Source organism: Lepisosteus oculatus, chromosome 8 (assembly GCF_040954835.1).
Source record: "Lepisosteus oculatus isolate fLepOcu1 chromosome 8, fLepOcu1.hap2, whole genome shotgun sequence".
Taxonomy (NCBI): Eukaryota; Metazoa; Chordata; class Actinopteri; order Semionotiformes; family Lepisosteidae; genus Lepisosteus; species Lepisosteus oculatus.
In genome coordinates this window covers 34791602-34809610 of record NC_090703.1, presented here as the reverse complement: position 1 = coordinate 34809610, position 18009 = coordinate 34791602, and the positions used below count along the sequence as shown (strand labels likewise).

Sequence of the window (18009 nt, the reverse complement as noted above, 5' to 3'; positions counted from 1 at the left end):
CTATTTTATTTTATAGCCATTGCCTGATTTATGAAGGTCAACAACCTTTTGTCTCATTTCATTTCTGTATTCTCTGATCTTCCCCATGTTGATGGATGACTAAAGGTGTTTGGCTTGTGCCATCTCATACTTATACCCAAGTGAAACAGGAAGTCATGGATGGCCACTTAAGAGTTCCTAAAGACTCAGGTGTGCTTAAAAAAGGTAAAATATGAATGAGAATGTCAACTAGATTTTAATAGGAATTTCTAGGGATGCCAATAATTTTAACGTGTCACACGTGTTTTTGAGAAAAATGTTTTTTATAAGGATTTATTTTTTCTTTGAATAATTTTACCTCACTGAAAGGTTAGATTTCTCTCATACTTTCAGTGTAAGATCAAGCTGATAAACAACAAAGACATTTTTCATAGCCTTTTTTGCTCATCTTTACCAAGGGCGCCAATAATTCTGGAGGGCACTGTATTTAATTCAACATTCAACAATGAGAATGGCTTGTAGCTAAAACAGTTGAGTTGTAAGAATACAGATGTAAGTGCAGACTTCTTAAATGGATAATCTTAGAGTGAGATTTTAGCTGAAATATGAATATCTATCATATTAGAAAAAAAGATGACAATTACCAAAAATGTCTGAATAACCATTTCCAGATGATTTGCCTTTTTGCTTGCTGGATATCTTCAGAAGACAAGCCTGTGAAATAATTTTCCTTGGTCTTTAATTTCTTTTGAAAGTTTTGCTTGCGATTCCAACAACTGGCCTTGCTGCTTTAAAGTATAAATAATAATAATAATAGCTTACATTTATATAGCTCTTTTCTGGACACTCCACTCAAAGCGCTTCACAGGTAATGGGGATCCCCTCCACCACCACCGATGTGCAGCATCCACCTGGATGATGCGACGGCAGCCATAGTGCGCCAGAACGCTCACCACACATCAGCTATCAGTGGGGAGGAGAGCAGAGTAATGTAGCCAATTCATAGAGGGGTATTATTAGGAGGCTATGATTGGGAAGGGCCAATGGGAAATTTGGCCAGGACGCCGGGGTTACACCCCTACTCTTTTCGAGAAACGCCCTGGGATTTTTAATGACCACAGAGAGTCAGGACCTCGGTTTTACGTCTCATCCAAAGGACGGCGCCTGTTTTACAGTATAGTGTCCCTGTCACTATACTGGGGCATTAGGACCCACATAGACCGCAGGGTGAGCACCCCCTGCTGGCCCCGCTAACACCTCTTCCAGCAGCAACCTTAGTTTTTCCCAGGAGGTCTCCCATCCAGGTACTGACCAGGCTCACACCTGCTGAGCTTCAGTGGGTTGCCAGTTGTGAGTTGCAGGGTGATATTTGTACAAAGTTAAATATCTTTTAGAAATATTAAAAATATTCAATATGACAGAACCCATGCCTATTAGATGTTAAGAATGAGGTCCTCAAGAACGGTTTTACAGTTTTGTACACTCCTAGCTGACCAGGTTTCTTCAAGGTCTCTTGAGTGGAAGTGTAACGCAGATATCCTATATGTCAGTGGTTCTCAAACTGTGGTACGTGTTACCAGTTGTGGTACGCGGAGGGCCGCCAGACGGTACGCCATATGACCCCGAAACTTTGTTGTGTTCATATTTTCTATTTTAATAAAATTAGTTTGTTTCAAATACGCAGCCTACGTACGATGATACAGCGCGCGCTACTACTTGAGTGGACACAAGAGCTACAATGTAATTCTATACCATTGTATAGGAATGTGTGCTATGAACGTTAGTGACCAATTGTATTTAAAAAAAAAGTTATCTCCAGCAAATAGGGAGGTAGGAGAATGTGTGTGATTTTGGACCAATGCCAATGTTGTAAGCACAGGAAAGCATAGAAATGCGTATTATGAACGCTGGCAATCTTGTGAGTACAGGAAAGCATGATAGATAACAGAAAAATATTTAAGAACTGTTCTAGGTTAATTTGAGAAAAATACACCAAGCCTCACTGTGTTTCGCTCCCATGCGCATGAAATAAAAACTTCTTTTAACTTCTGAGACAAACTCCTGAAATGAAAATGGGGACAAATGCAAGCTTGCGGATTGCTAAAGTAGGTAAGCCCCACACTACTTATGAAGAACTTTACTGTTGCCAAAGAGCTGACACATATTATGTGTGGAGAAAAAGCTGCTGAACAGCTCAACCTGCTGCCCCCTCCGAAAGGCACAGTCACTCATAGAATTATTGATGTGGCGGATGATGTAAAAGTACGCTGATAGAGTGCGTTAAGATGAGCAAATGCTTTTCACTGCAATTAGATGAGTCTATAAATATCGTTGATTTGGCCAATTTGTGCGTTTACGTTCGATACGAGTTTGAGGGCATGTCCCATGAGGACTTTCTGTTCTGTATGCCGCTACCAACAGGAACTACAGGAGAGCACATATTTCAGCTTCTGAAAGAATTTATCGAATAGAATGGCATCGACTGGATAAAATGCATCGGAGTTTGTACAGATGGTGCTAGAGAGATGACAAGCTGAAACAGCGGTGTAGTTGCAAGAATTAGAGAGATTGCTCCAGATATGAACTGCAGCATCCACCGCAAGGCCTTGGTCATCAAAAAAATGCCTGACGATTTAAAATCCGTTAGACTCTGTTGTGAATTGTATCAAGGCTCGACCAATGAATTCACATCTGCTTTGCTCGACTAAACAGGCTCACCCCTCTCAATGAAATGGGGCTTTTTTATTATTTTTAATTGTTGTTGTTGTTCCTTTTGTCATTCTGTAACGTGCTTTGAGAAGCCACCTTTAAAGGCGCTATATCAAATAAAGTTTTACAATAATATTTATTATATGTGTATGTGAGTGTGTGCGCACACGCACGCTCATGTTAGTCATTGAGATCTTCTGGGGTTCCTATGAGAAGATGACTTGTAGGTGGTACTTGGATGCTTTGGTTTGATCAGGGGTGGTACTTGGTCCATAAAGTTTGAGAACTACTGCTATATGCTACTGCTATGATTGGTGACATGAAAGGGAATAGAGTCTTAGCTAATTAGAGTCTTTGTTATTTGTCCAAGGATGACCTACAGTATAAAAAGTCACCTCCCCCTTTCAAAATGTTCGCCTTTTTTTGCACTAAAGCCCAAAAAGAAGACAAATAAAATCAGATTTTTTCCAGCTTTATTTACAAATTGTACCTTGCAACATCCAAGTGAAAAAAGAAAGCAAAATAAAAATAAAAAATAGAATAACTGGTTTGGATAAGAGAACACTCCCCTGAGTTAATACTTGGTGGAAACACCTTTTGCTTGAATTACAGCCTTGAATCTGTTTGGATACCTAGAGGGAGGAATATTTGCCCATATATTTCTTCCTTACAGAGCTGTCTCAAGTTCAGGCAAACTGTGTGGTGACTGTTGATGGACTGCCCTCTTCATCTCATTCCAAAGATTTTTGGTTGGATTTAGGTTGGGGCTCTGACTAGGCCACTCAAGGACATTCACCTTCCTGTCCTTCAGCCATTGTACAGTTGCTTTGGGTCATTGTCATGTTATAAGGTGAGCCATCTTCCCATTTTCAACTTACTGGCTGAGGGCTGCAGGTTTTCTTCAAGAATTTGCCTGTATTTTGCACCATCCATCTTCTCTTCTATCCTGACAAGTGTCCCAGTTCCAGCTGAAGAGAAACCCCACAACAGGATGCTGCCACCACCATGCTTTACTGTAGGAATGGTGTTCTTTGGTTGGTAGGATATATTGGGTTTTTGCCAGCCGTACCGTTTTGCATTCAGGCCAAAAAGTTCGATCTTGGTATTAACTGACCACAACAGCTTTTGTCACTTGGCCACAGAATCTTTAAGGTGCTTTTTAGCAAAACATAAACGAGACTTGATGTGGCTTTTTTTAAGGAGTTGCTTTTTTCTTGCCATCCTCCCATAAAGGCCAGATTTGTGATGCACTTGTGATATTGTCACATGCACACAATGACCAGTCTTTTCCATCAAGGCCTGTAACGCATTCAAAGTTGCCATAGGCCTCTTAGTAGCCTTTCTGATCAGTCTCCTTCTTGCTTGGTCATACAGTTTGGAGGGACAGCCTGATCTAGGCAAGATCTGGGTGGTGCTATACGTCTTCCACTTCGTAATGATGGTCTTGACTGTGCTCCATGGTATACTTAAAGCCTTTGAAATCTTGTGCCTTTCCACAACTTATTTTGAAGTTCTTTTGAAAGCACCTTTCCGCCCACACTGGATTCATTGTTTTGAAATGCATTTCCAAGCAGTGGAATCCTCTAGAAACAGCTGCTTTTATTGTGAACTAATCACAACCACCACAATTGATCACAGGTGGGAGCTAATTAGTTTGTTGTGTGATCTGTAATGTGATTGGTTATACCTGAGCAAGTCTACAAATGTAATTGTAAGGGGGGTGTTCACTTATCCAAATAACGTATTTTACTGTTGTAATATTCATACATTTTCAGGATGTTTCAGAATTTTATTTTCACTTGTGGGTTACTGTGTATAGATAAAAATGGAAAAAAACTAATCCGTATTTAATTTCAGAGAGTCATACAACAAAACGGACATATTTTGAAAGGGGGTGGTGACTTTCTATACCCACTGTAACTGTAACTTTCTGACCTTTCTTACATGGTAAGAAACTGCTACTGACCAATCATAAATCTATGTTTTTGTATGAAAATGTTGCTCATCTTCAAGAATAAAAGCCTGTTGCTGTCCTTAGGAAAGTGAGTGAGAGACGAGGTTAACCTGTTAACTTAGTCTGTCCTCCTTTGTTTATTGCACAAAAGAAATCTCCAGCTTGATTTACCAGAGTCGTATGATTTACTGAGAAAACGGTCTAACAATTATTATATTGCCTGCCTTTAAGCAAATACTTTTCATTATGTCACAAGATATTTATGGTTTTTATGAGCTAAGGCAAGTTACACTAGATCTTTTTTTAGTACATAGCAATTGTATATAATTTTCTGTTTTTGTAATGCTACATTTTAACTGGGTTAGAAACTACTTTTGTTATATAACAAAAACACAGGAAATAGTGACGTTTGGTTAATAATTTTAAATGAACAACAATGGCTCTAAATAAAAATATATAGAGGAGTATAGCATATATATATATAGCATACACATAGCATATATATAGGAATATAGAATTCAGAAAAAAAATAAATTTCACTTACTGGAAAATATTTTTCTACCAGCTCAAACTTTACAAATCCAATCACAATCCAGGCAAACAAGGTTAGGACCGACACCGCAACGATGAAGGGAACAAAATATCCACTGATTTTGTCTGCATACTGCTGAATAGGTGCCTGTGCAAGAGAAAGATCAAATCGTCACACTACATCAGTATTATTTATTCGACCCCTTACTTTAAAAAAAGTTTCTTGTGCAGATAAAATACCTGTAATGTGCTTGAAGGTAGTACTGAAAAAATAAGCTGTTTACAGTGCTGAATGGAAGATTGGTTGCATGATGCTGTCCATATTGAACTGAGTAATGAGACTACCCAATAATTCTGATTGCATCTCAACATTAACAACATTCGCACCATCACTCCTCCTCTACCAAAATGATAGTGTTTATAGTTTTGTACAAATGCTCTTATATTAATAATACTACTAGTCATCAACAGTTTAGAGTGAATATATTGTTGCTTGATGGACATTAAAATGATATGTTAAAACTTTTGAATCATTCCAGCATTTACCAAATCAAATACCAACTTAAACATTTGTCAGTCACGGCATCTTGCAGAAGGATGATAGAACTCATGACAAATTCACCGATCGACAGGGATGCACAATGCACATATATCTTGACATCTTTGGCTTGAATTACATTCTACACCATTTTTGCACTGTTGCGTTAGTTGCACAGTTGTCACCAATTCAAAAACAAGCATGAGGAAAACCTTTTTACTACACATCTAAACATTCCCTAATCCTTTATTTTGGTTCAAACTGGTGAAAAAAGTGACTTGAGACAATTTCCTTATAGATCAACTGCATTTTATTGCCTCTCACTGTGTTTTTACTTCATATTTAAAAAAAAATCTTTTCTGATAGTAGAATTAGAGTTTGTTTAATTTTTCAGTAAAAATGTTGTCATTATATTACTACCTTTGTGTATTATTCTATTTTATAGCTTGCGAAGACCAGTTATCAGTACAAAAAGTCTCCGTTTAGCAGTGCACCAGCAGAACAAGGGAGTGAGCAAGTTATTAATTGATGATCCCATGAAGCTTGATGTTTTTTTTGAGTACATTTTGAAGAGATCTTGGTCTGAGAGAAACACTGCTAATCGGCTTAGCTGCTCGCCTGTGCTTATAGAGTGGGAGTGAGGAAGAAGCTTAGAGAGAACTTGTATTTGGTTTTGATTTCTTTTTCTACCCACTGTAAAAAAAGAGTACCGTGTCTTCATCTGACTTTGAGTATTTTTACACAGAAACGCATATAAAAGGATACCCACCAAGAAAGTACGTCACATTACTTAATGTCATGTGAATTGTAAATTTCCCTTGATAAGGGCATCTGCTAAGCAAATTATTTCTACTTGGGCACTCATAGTGTTTCCAATAATGATTTGTTTTCTTGTCAATTCCTGCTCTAACTTTAGACAGGAAGTTGGACATAGGAGTTGTTGCTTGAGTTAAAAAAAACACTCAACAAAAAACAAAGAGAACCTTGGAGGTCTGTGCTTCCTCCACAAGCTTGACAATCTGGGACAGGGTAGTGTCTGCTCCCACGTGTGTGGCCTGGATGAGCAGGGAGCCATTCTGGTTGATGGAGCCAGCAATTACAGAGCTGCCTGGTTTCTTTGTCACAGGCATGGCTTCCCCTGGTAATGAAAAAAGGCAGCAGATCATCAACACAAAGGAAAACAAACATAAAACAATACAAAAACTTCAAAAATAAGTGAATCTAATGCTGGACAGTCACTAATAAGAAAAAAACAAGATTATTAACAACAGCTACAGAACACTTAACACTGATCACAGCAATACAAAAGCTGAAAACAAAACTTGTATTATATTTCCACAATTATAATAAAATGAAGAAATGCAAATCTTGCAATTTAGCCACAATAAAACATGTATATCTTTTTATGAAAATCTAAAGGATCACTATACAGTATTATTTTTCTTAATGTCTTTAAAAGCAACGTTTTTAGACATTTAGCCTTTTATAAAATATCCTAGATTATTCATACAATTAATAACTTTGAGGCAATATAATGGCTGATGAGTGCATCTGGTTGTAGCATGCCATAAGACATGTATTAGAAACATGAATTAAGCATGTATTAGAAATTGAAAACAGCTATTAGCTCTTCACATCACTATAATTTTAACATTTAAAATCAGTACAATTTAAACATGCATTGTTAAAATTTGCATGCATTCAAACACTGCAGCAAACCATAACCAAAAGGTCATCCTATAATCCTATAATCCATACCTGTAATAAGAGACTCGTCTGCCATGGAATGGCCTTCAATAACCCGTCCATCCACTGGGAATTTGCCCCCAGGAACCACTTTGACAATGTCCCCACGATGCACCAGCTCAACATCAATCTGTTCCTCACTGACGACAGGACACAAACCAGACAACAAACAAGGGTCATATCCAATGAGCGAATTCTAGTTAAGAACAAGGTCCTGGCATAAAAAATTATTAAAGGGGCTCAGTAATTTGGAACTGTTTAAGAGAATCACTGATTAGAAACTTGTCGCCTACATGTATCAGAAAATATTGACACTGTGTGCAACATTGTGATATAAAAAATAATTGTTAGCACAAGTAATGCATTCCAACTTCAAGGGTTGGTTTTACAAAAGAGAATTCAAGTCACTAGTGATTTTTTTCTTATAATTCGGTGCCACAATAATTGTTCCATTATTGACTTAATAGCTTCTTTTGCCTTTTGATGTGAACACCATAATGCTATACAGTAGTACTTTCAACTATATTCTAATTTGCATATTATACTATGACTAACAAAATACATTTGAACTTGGCCTTGATGATCAGAACTCTAAATAAGTGATGCTCAAGATTTGCACATGATTACTCCCACAAGATGGACTCAAGATTACTGCTAAAATTGTTAAACTATTCATTAATTATTAACTAATCCTAACAGTTGATGTCTATTTAAGCGTGTACACCACCGCATAAAGGGAGCAAAGTTTTTAGTATGTATGTGTTTAATACCCAGTTACAATGCCAAGTACTTATCAGATTTTGTTACATTGCAATATTTTCTTTGTTTATTGCACACAGACTGAACTGTGAAATTCAAAATATTAATCTTCCAATGACAATATAAAGAATGATACCTCAACACAGACATGTCTTCATTCAACGTGACAACAGTAGCTTCTGTAGCCTGCAGGGACATCAACTTTGATAAGGCCTCTGAAGTTTTACTCTGAAAAAATGAAAGCAGAGAAAAGAGGTTATATCTATTCTGCTGCAGCCACACTCCCATGTTTTCAGTTCTTATTTCTTAGTTCTCTAATTCCACAAAGCTCATCTGGTAAGAGGTTTGTGTTAAGTCAAAATGTAAATCAACCATTTTAAGAGAGGTAATATATTCTTAAACTACTAGCAAACTAAATGGCCTATTCTTGTTAGTAACCCAAGTTCTAAAATTAAAAATATAAATTAACTCCTAACTTAATGAGCTATGTGTCTTGTAATGGTTCCTTTGTTTGCAATTAAAGCATAGGCCACAGTTGATATTTAATTTAGTTCAAATTCTGTGTTATTCATCACAGTTGATTAGCTCCAAGTGAGAGTATTTGAAAAACTTCTCTCTGTACACCATCACAAAGAAGTATTATAGTCTGTCAACTGGAATAACAGGTGTTTCTTTTAATGCAACCTGTAGAAGAGTTTAACACCTATAATTCTGAACTGCTAGCTTTCTGTTGGTAGACAATGTAGCAGACAAGTGGACCTCTGTTGGCCCAACTCATACTTCTCAATAAAAACAAACAGTAATACCTTTGCTATTTGCTCCATCCACCTCCCCAGTGAAATGAATACAAAAAGCATTGGAGGAGTGTCAAAAAAGGTTATGGGGTTCACTTTGGCCTTTTCAATCATGGCAACAAGGAGTATCACCAGGGAGTATGCAAAGGCAATGGAGGTAGCGAGGACGATCAGCACGTCCATGTTGGCTGTCTTGTGCTTTACTGCTTTATATGCTTGAATGTAGAAATATCTGCCTCCCACAAACTGTAGAAAAATAGAAGAACATTTCATATAATAATTTTCGACTAAGAAAACAAACTGCATATGCAAACAAACTGCTTTAAAAATGTATTTTCTGAAGTAATGTTACAAGTCCTTGTTGATATAATAACTTTAAAAATAACATAAGCATCTTTTTAGCATAGGTGATAAGCCATGTAAAGTTTGCTTCAAACATTTTAAAATCTTGTTTTTTTAAAAAAAAATCTTATCGTATACTAGACTGGCTACTGTAAAATGTTCAATTAAAAATATAAAACAAAGCAGATATATTTGCATAAAATGGAACTACACACGAAAGGAAAGACCTAAATGAAGAAAATATTTACAATACACCATAGGAAACTTATACATTTTTACACTTCTTTGCTAAGAAAGCATGTTTGTTCTTCAGCCCAGTAAGCAAACATTGTAGGTGTTTAAGTGGTTACAGAAGGGGCTTATCAAATGTCTTTCTGCCTTTCCCCATACTTTGAAAGGAAAACTGCACTCTTTTAAAGGTGTACTAAAGGCACTGATTTAAAGGGGAACTGCAGTCCTAATTTCTTGGACTGGTTATGAAATCTCAGTAACAAAATAAATTAATTGATGTTAAAGAAAAAAATTACAAATTTCGAATTCAATTTATAAATACAAATTACAAAAAAATGAACTCTGTAAGCTGCCATGTTGTTGCATTTGAGTTTTGTGACGTGATGCAACCCTTCTTGCTCACTAATCACTGTAATGACTAATGTAATGTGATGTACGACCAAATAAGTACAGGTTGTGGAGCAGACATCTCACCATAGAAACGTTCCAAAGTGATCTTCATGCAGAGTTAACAAGTAAGTAGTATTTGTTGTCAAAAGCATCTCAAAGTTGAAAAGCAATATTTCAATTGGATTAAAATAGATGTATTCACACGCCTGCTTCTTTACAATGTAATAAGGCCACCTATTACATTTCCCACCAGAAATGTTGTTGCCTCGCTCTGAAACGATGATGCTGCGAATACCTGGTTAGTCTATTCTGTGATTTAAATGTACACAGCAAGTTGTAAAACCTCAAATTTACCTTTTATTGTAGTTTGGAATGCACTCATCAATCTTGATTCTTTCTAACCCCATAATATAAAAATACCATTGCAGTTCCCCTTTAACATTCAAATGTGTACCTACCAATTTCAGGTTTGGCAGAAATGTTTTGGCATACAATAATCATTAAATGTTTTAAGGAGTGTTTTTCAGATTATGATGCTTTTTAATGAGCACAGATGTAAAGCATATTGGTTGCCACACAGCAGAACATACAGAGTACAAAAACATATCATAAAAAATTGTAAAGGATAAAAAAAATCCATTCTGAAAACATGTATATAAATATGAAAAATGCAACAATTTAAAAAGCCAAGTTGTAAGGAGATGTTTTCAGTCTTACTTAATAATGGCAACAATGGGACAATCCCGTACAAATGATGGCATTGCATTCCACGGTTTAGGACCTTTAATGGTGAAAGCTTGCCCACCTGCATTTTGTCTGTGATGGATGTTTTAACAATTAATTCCAGTTCTTTAAGACTGATTCTCTTACCTGTACAGGAACACAGAAGAGGAAAGAGATTAAATTCATGATTGAGAGACCAGGCAGGACCTGCTTCTCCAGAAACATAGTGGAGTGGTACTTCTCAATGTCACTGACATTGTGGTGACTGTCACTAAGGACCTGATGGTCCATGATTATCATATAGATCATCATCCCCATCACAGGAACACAGAATATTAGGCTTATGAAGAAGGACCTCCTCCATCTAAGACAAATAAAAACCATATCAAATCATATCAAATCACACAGTAACATTCCAAACATAGTGACTCAGGAATCAAACATCCATCGGTTTAACATCTAGTACATGAAAGTCTATAGTCAATAATAATGAATCAATAGGGGGCATTTCTGATTATATTCAACATCTCACTCTACAAAAAAACACCTATCCTGTTTGATCAAAATTCTTGATTATTTAAATAGAGTAAGGCAACAATAGTGATAAACCACACCCAATTTTACTGCTTTTGAATAATCTTAAAGAAAATTAAAGACATGTATAAAACAACAATAATAGAGTTAAATACCAAAGCAAGACAACTTAAAAATAACAGATGAGCTTTACCGTGGATTCATCTAACTTACTGTCTTATTTCTTGACTGTGGTCTAGATGACTTGCTGATTGATCTTTCCTCACTAATGAAGCCTCAAATCCCAAATCCTGTAAATTGAAAATAGAACATCTATATCCAAATGTCTTACATAATATTACAAAAGGTTCATATTTTACTTTGCAACATTTTACTCTGTAATAACATAATTGGATGTTCACAAAATTCTGCGCTACAATGCATGATCTGCAAGAAGCCACAACTGCCTGAAATGTCTAAAACATGTAAAGCAAATCATACTGTGCTAGTCAAGGGGATCATGACAGCATTAGCAAACCAAGAAAGGACAGGAGAAGCACTCACCCCTATTAACTTAATAATGTCACGTGGTCCAGTCACTTCTGGGTCATATTTCACGTGTGCTTTGTTTGTTGCAAGTGCAACTGAGGCATAATCTATTCCTTTGGTTTTCATTAAAGTGGATTCTATTTTGTGGACACAGGAGGCACAGGTCATTCCTTTAATCTGTTAAAAAGACCGAATTAAAGTAAATCAAATAAAGTCAAGAAAGGCCAAACATTATAAATTAGATGAATAAAAGACTCTCACAACAAGCTCCACGCTGCCATCTGATTCATCATAGTTCTCGATAACAGATGCTGTGAAGCCCATATCTTTGATTAGCTCGGCAATCTCTGGAGGGTCGATGACTTCAGGATTAAACCGCACTTCCGCTTTTCCAGCCATTAACGCCACCAGAACAGAATAAATTCCTTTTGAAAAAACAAAGCAGAGAAAGTAGTTACTACTAGCTGTAAAAAAAAAACATTGTTCAGACTAGCTAAAAGACCACAATTTCTTTCACATCCAATAACACTTTTTAACAACAAGAACTCAAGAGATTTGCCATTATGTAAATTTTAAAACCAGAGCTTCAGTTTTCCGAAGTATATATTGTTACAAATGAGGGGTCACAAAAATGGAGAAAATCAGGAAATGACTGTGCAGATCAATCAATAGGTAAAATAAATTATCATAACCCTCAGCTTATAAATATGTTGCCCAGAATATATCTGAGCAGTTGGTGTAGTTAGAGGCATGTGAATTATTTGTTCTCTGGCACAGCTTTTGTGAAAAGACTAAGAATTCAGGTAATTTACAAACTAAACTAAATATAACAAAAAATACAACACACAAGTTACACTATTTACAACTTTAAAAAACAAAGTGCCCCAGGGACCACAAAGAAAAAACCCACATTGCTACCAGGTATTCAAACTCATAATGCCTACAAAGCCCTAAAGAAGAAATAAGCTGCCTTCTAAACTAATAATCAAACAACCTGTGGTTAAATCTCTCTATCTGTAGACCCAGATGCCATAAAATGAAGAGGAATCTGTCTCCCTATTCTAAAATGCAACCGATAATCAGGAGAGGCTGTTTTTAACTGAGAGATTCTTCACTCAGGAAATCAGAGCTTCCTTAAAAAACACAGAATAGCATGCTCTCTTAGCAAGATTCAAATACTTATTTCCTATCTGGTATTTAAACATGTTAAAGTTCTCCTCCCTTCTATCTCTGTTCTGTCTTTTATCCTACACTTTTGGCACTCGTAATCATTTACCCAGAACTCAATTATTTAGGTGAATTATTTAGAGGAGTATTTGGGGAGCTACCCAATTGGTCTAGATTCTTAGAAGCGTCTCCATTGTCACCTACCTCAGCCTGCAAAATTACAATTCCTATATTTATTTTTAACTGTTTTATTTGCTTCCACTAGTGTATTATACTTCACAAAAGTAATAAGTGCATTTCATCCATCATTTCTGCAAACCAACCAAATATTCCATGTCAAAGACTGGTAATACATGTAACAAATAACATTATTAGAGTTTTGTATTCTAAACTCGTGTTACAAGATGTTTTCCAAGAACGTTAAATTGACATCGACTAACTATGAAAACAGGTACCTAACTAGTGGGAAACTGCGAATCCTGGCCTTACCGTGCTCATTTTTTAGATTCCTCTCAATGTTGGCTACGCAGGAGGCACAAGTCATTCCGCCGATCTGGATGAAGCACTTCATTGGAGTTTGTGACCCTCCTTTGGCGCCTTGTGTGGCCCTGGAGTCCTTCTCCTCATCCCCGTCTCTGAGCAATGCTCTGCTGGGGGTTATCGGTTCAAAGGGCTCCACTAATGAATTTGTCTCTAAAGTTCAAAGGGTTAAGCATGGTTTTAATCAAAAATACAGAAACACATTACATAAACTTCAAACAGAGGCTTCTGGATTTTAACCCTTAAGGATTCTGAATTTCAACAGCAGAAAAAGAGATAGTTTTGCAATAATATAGGTATTACATGAAGTCTGTCCACCATACATTCCAATCATTTGAACTGATTACACCTACTTAACATTTCCTAGAGTTTTAAAACATCTAAGGTAATGGTAATTTAAAATTTTATCATGAACACTAACATAATCTAGAACTATATATAGCTTTCAGTTCAACTTCAAAGCAGAGTTAGATCTATTCATTCCTAGACACTCCATCCTGCAAGTAGTAATCCTTTAATCCTCACTGTTACTAGTCATATTTTTTCATTCTATCCCACTGCACAAAAAGTCAAAGAAAAGTCTTTACCAGGGAGAAAAGCATCAAAGCCCATATCCTCTACGGCTTTCCTTAACTCCTCTGGGTTTGTCAGCAGAGGGTCATATTCAAATGTCCCACTGTGGTTGGCCAGTGACACCTGCGCAGACTTCACTCCCTCTCGCTGAGACAGCATGGCTTCGATGGACTGCACGCAAGAGCCACAGGTCATCCCCTCAATGTGGATCACACACACTGGCATGAGGGGCTTGCTGTTAGGGGTAGTGGCCTGGGGCAGGGATGTGGATGCAGGGGAGCCATCACAGTCAGTTTCCACCTTAAAGTTTCCTGGTGGGAGGGACTCGATGGCACTTCTGAGCTGATTCACAGAGATGAGTCCAGGGTTATAGTGAATTAAAGCACTCTCCTTTTCCAAACACACCTCCACGCTCAGCACTCCTGGAAGTTTGGCTATGTTGCTCTGGATGTTGATGACACAAGAATTGCAGTGCATCCCGCGGACACCGAACAGGACCATTGCGCTCTCTGCTTTGGATTCGAAGGGTGCATGGTCCGAGGAAGGAGTGCTGACAAGACGCTCCACTTCACTGAGCGACAGCTTAAGTGGACGGGGCTTGCTCCTGACAAAGGCTTTGAAACCAGCCAAGCCTATCTGGTTCACGATTTCATCTACCGTGATGAGGTGGGGTTGATAAAGCACAGCTGCTTCCTGAGAATCCAAGGAAACTAAGAAGAAAAACAAAAATGACTTGTTTTTTTGCTTCTTAGCAACCACAGCAGTCAATGGAACAGTTTTGCACAAAATATTTCTATGAACTACTGAACTGAAAGTTTTTGCTTCAGGCTACACTTTTAACAAAACTAGGATGTAGTTCTCATTATTTTTTAACTGTCTAAAGAAACGACTGATTTTGTAATGATTCCTCAGCTTACCTTCAATCCCCATATCCAAATTTAATAATGATGATATAAATAATTTGAACATGATATGCTGAAAATATGTAAAGCACGGCAAGCAAAACTGTTTCTTGAGGAAATTGCATGACAATCATAATCAAAAACAATCACATGCTCTTTAGGAAACAAACCTAAATAAAAACCTTATGGGAAACTAGTAGGAATCTTATATTCAATCTCTTGTTTAGTACTTAAATGCAAAAAGAACTGGTTGCTTGCCTAACTATTTTTAGTACCGCATTTCGTATATCAAAGGAAAATGAGTCGCATTTCAGGACAAAGAAGCTGAAGTTGAATTAGTGTTTGGAGCTGACACTTCAAATTGAAAATTTTCTCAACAATAAGCGCAATGACATACTGCACAACAATAACAAACCAAATTCGACAATTTTTTAGTTTTTAAATTTTCTGAAGTGTCCTCAAACAAAAAGCATAACATATACTATAATGTCTATTTTAAAACATTTATAATCACTAAAGTGTTTAATTGTAAATTAAGAATGAAAAAAAATCACCTTTAATTTTCTGTATCCCATTGAGTTTTCCAATCTTCCCCTCAATGGTGGTTGTGCATGACACACAAACCATGCCATCAATCCGCAGTTTCACCATAACATCGCAAGCCTGGCTTTTCATGGGCTCTTCCAGAGGCTCAGGTGTTCTGTCCAAAGTCAGTTTCTGAATTACCTCATCAATCTGACCTGAATTTACAAGCGCCGGGATTAGTGTCACAGAGAATCCCTTCTGCCCTGGAGTTTCCCGGGCTTCAAGAACACCTTTTAACTGCGACAGTTTCTTCTGGGCCTGCTTTAGAACCTCAGGTGGCAACCCTGGAAGGGAGAGAAACTTGGTTTCCGTGGAGATGGCCGTGTCCTTTTCTGAGATGCTGCCCTCAAACCCCATGTCATCTATGGCCTCTCTCAGAGAATCTGGACTCTGCAGGCCGGGGTCAAATATCACAGTGGCCTCCTTGAGCTCCAAAGACACCTGTAAAACAACAGCTAACTGAAAAATGACCTTTTTCTGAACTTTTGTTCATGTATCTTTATACATATGAATATTTTAACTTCACAATGTAAGGGATTTATTTTTTATACGTCTTTTCATGCTTTCACATTTTTCCTAACAACCTGTAGAGAGAACAGAATGATGACATGGGCTTCACAACGTAGCTATTTAGATTACCGAAAATGAAATGTTAAAAAAAACTGTAGCTTCAACAAATAATAAATTTGTTTATTTATTTTAACATTAAATACATATTTAATGTTAAAATGTTTTTGTCCCTGAAATATGTTTTCAACTATCCTAGCATTTAAAAACTCCATGAACTAAATTCTGTAAATTCTTAATGAATCTGAGTAATGAAATTGAGAACAGGAGACCTGTGTTGCAAACAACTCAACCATGTTGCAAAAGCTGATACTTTCAGGAAATGACTGGATGAGATTTTTGGATCAATTAGTTACTAACAACAAAACTGGCTTGATGGGCTGAATGTTCTCCTCTCAACTGTTACTAGAATAATCACACTGACTGCAGTGATCATGTTTTCAGAGTTCACATATTGTCCTGTGAAATCCCTTTAAAAGTTTAAATGCGTTTTTGGCTGCTTTCATTTTCCAGTGTAAAAATACTAAAAATAATTAGAACACAAGGCAAGTTTCTTTTCCTTTCACATCACAGTTGCTGAATGTTTTGTCTCATCAGTCTCTTAATCAAAGCTTACAGCTGACACCAATCTCCTTTCATTCAAGCAGCTTCCCAAATGATATTTTGATGTGGTTGTACAATTATTTTTGCCTACTCTTGAGTGACATTTCCTAACAATATTTTTTCTGACAGAACAGAGGTGTGTGCAGTTCACAAGAATCACAACCATGATATCTGCAATACTTATGGTTAACTAAGCATTTCTTCTTAATTGTAATTTAGTGAAGAGGGAATGATTTAGCATTTTAAAAGGGGGGTATACCTTTGCTATATTACCACCAAAAATTAGAATACTGGACATCACGTAAGCCACAATGCTGTTGTATTAGGAATATCTTCTCCCCCGTTTTAAACACTCTTCCATTTCTGCTACTTTTTATGATCTCATAAAAAAGAGCACAAGTGAGGTGGCTGTCAGAAGATGGCACTATAGTCAAGCTAAAGTTTCAACTTTCATCAAAGCCTATCTGTTGGATCTTGTGACTTAGCAGCACATTATCACCTGATCCCACAGCTAAGAATGGTGTCAAAGGGGAAAGAAAAAGTGTGAGAAATGCAAAAAGCAAAAAGGGAACTGTAGAACATGGTGAGCAATATTTTAAGAGAGAAAGATTAAAGAGATCTCGAGTGCTGACGAAACGATTTGCATTGATATTTGCTGCACATGATACTTCCACTATTTTATCATGAACTGCTTTGTGATTTGAATTTACATAAACTGCCAGTGTGAAACTTAAAAAAAAAAATTCTGTCCTCTTTAAAGGCTGAGGTTTTCTGTTTCTTCTACTGATGTCCTTAGGATGTCAATGCAGTGATATTTTACAGACTTTAAGAAGATAATGTTTCAACTTACAAATCTTTAGTAAAACAACCCTCGGGTTTGTTATGCTGGTTTCAGATTGGAGTCCTGTGATTTGATTTTTCCCCCATTCTCCATCTTGTGAATTAATATCAAAATGATATTTTCTGTACTGTATCATCAAGACAACAGATAGCAAAGGACACACAGTACTCTTTGCAAAAAGAGTCTAGAACAATGACTCTTATAAAAGCTTATATCGAACAGTTTTTGCTTTTAGAAAAAAAATGATAGTGGGAGGAGTAACGTTGCTATAAGTAGGTTGTGCCGATAATTATCTAGAATTTTGAACAAGAAATCAAGGATGATACCAGAAACCTAGAAAAATAAGCTTTAGACTTTATTCAATTTTTAACCATCTTTGTTACAAATTCTATATAGTTGTCAATGTGCAATAAATCTTCTTAAGGATAAATGTAGGAGTCTGTCCACACACGCCAGCAAAAGTATTATTTTTT

General features: G+C 36.7%; 1 protein-coding gene across 1 annotated transcript in view; it reads right to left on the bottom strand.

The window, feature by feature from the left end:
* atp7a (ATPase copper transporting alpha) overlaps positions 1-18009 on the bottom strand; it is a 44557-nt gene that overhangs the window by 12056 nt on the left and 14492 nt on the right. The window contains exons 3-14 of the mRNA XM_006632628.3: positions 15495-15966; positions 14053-14748; positions 13415-13618; positions 12020-12183; positions 11774-11935; positions 11444-11520; positions 10844-11060; positions 9023-9256; positions 8353-8444; positions 7470-7597; positions 6695-6849; positions 5187-5321 (exon numbers count right to left, since the gene is read on the bottom strand). Of these exons, the coding sequence (XP_006632691.2) occupies positions 5187-5321; positions 6695-6849; positions 7470-7597; positions 8353-8444; positions 9023-9256; positions 10844-11060; positions 11444-11520; positions 11774-11935; positions 12020-12183; positions 13415-13618; positions 14053-14748; positions 15495-15966 (2736 nt within the window). The remainder of the gene's footprint in view (positions 1-5186; positions 5322-6694; positions 6850-7469; positions 7598-8352; positions 8445-9022; positions 9257-10843; positions 11061-11443; positions 11521-11773; positions 11936-12019; positions 12184-13414; positions 13619-14052; positions 14749-15494; positions 15967-18009) is intronic.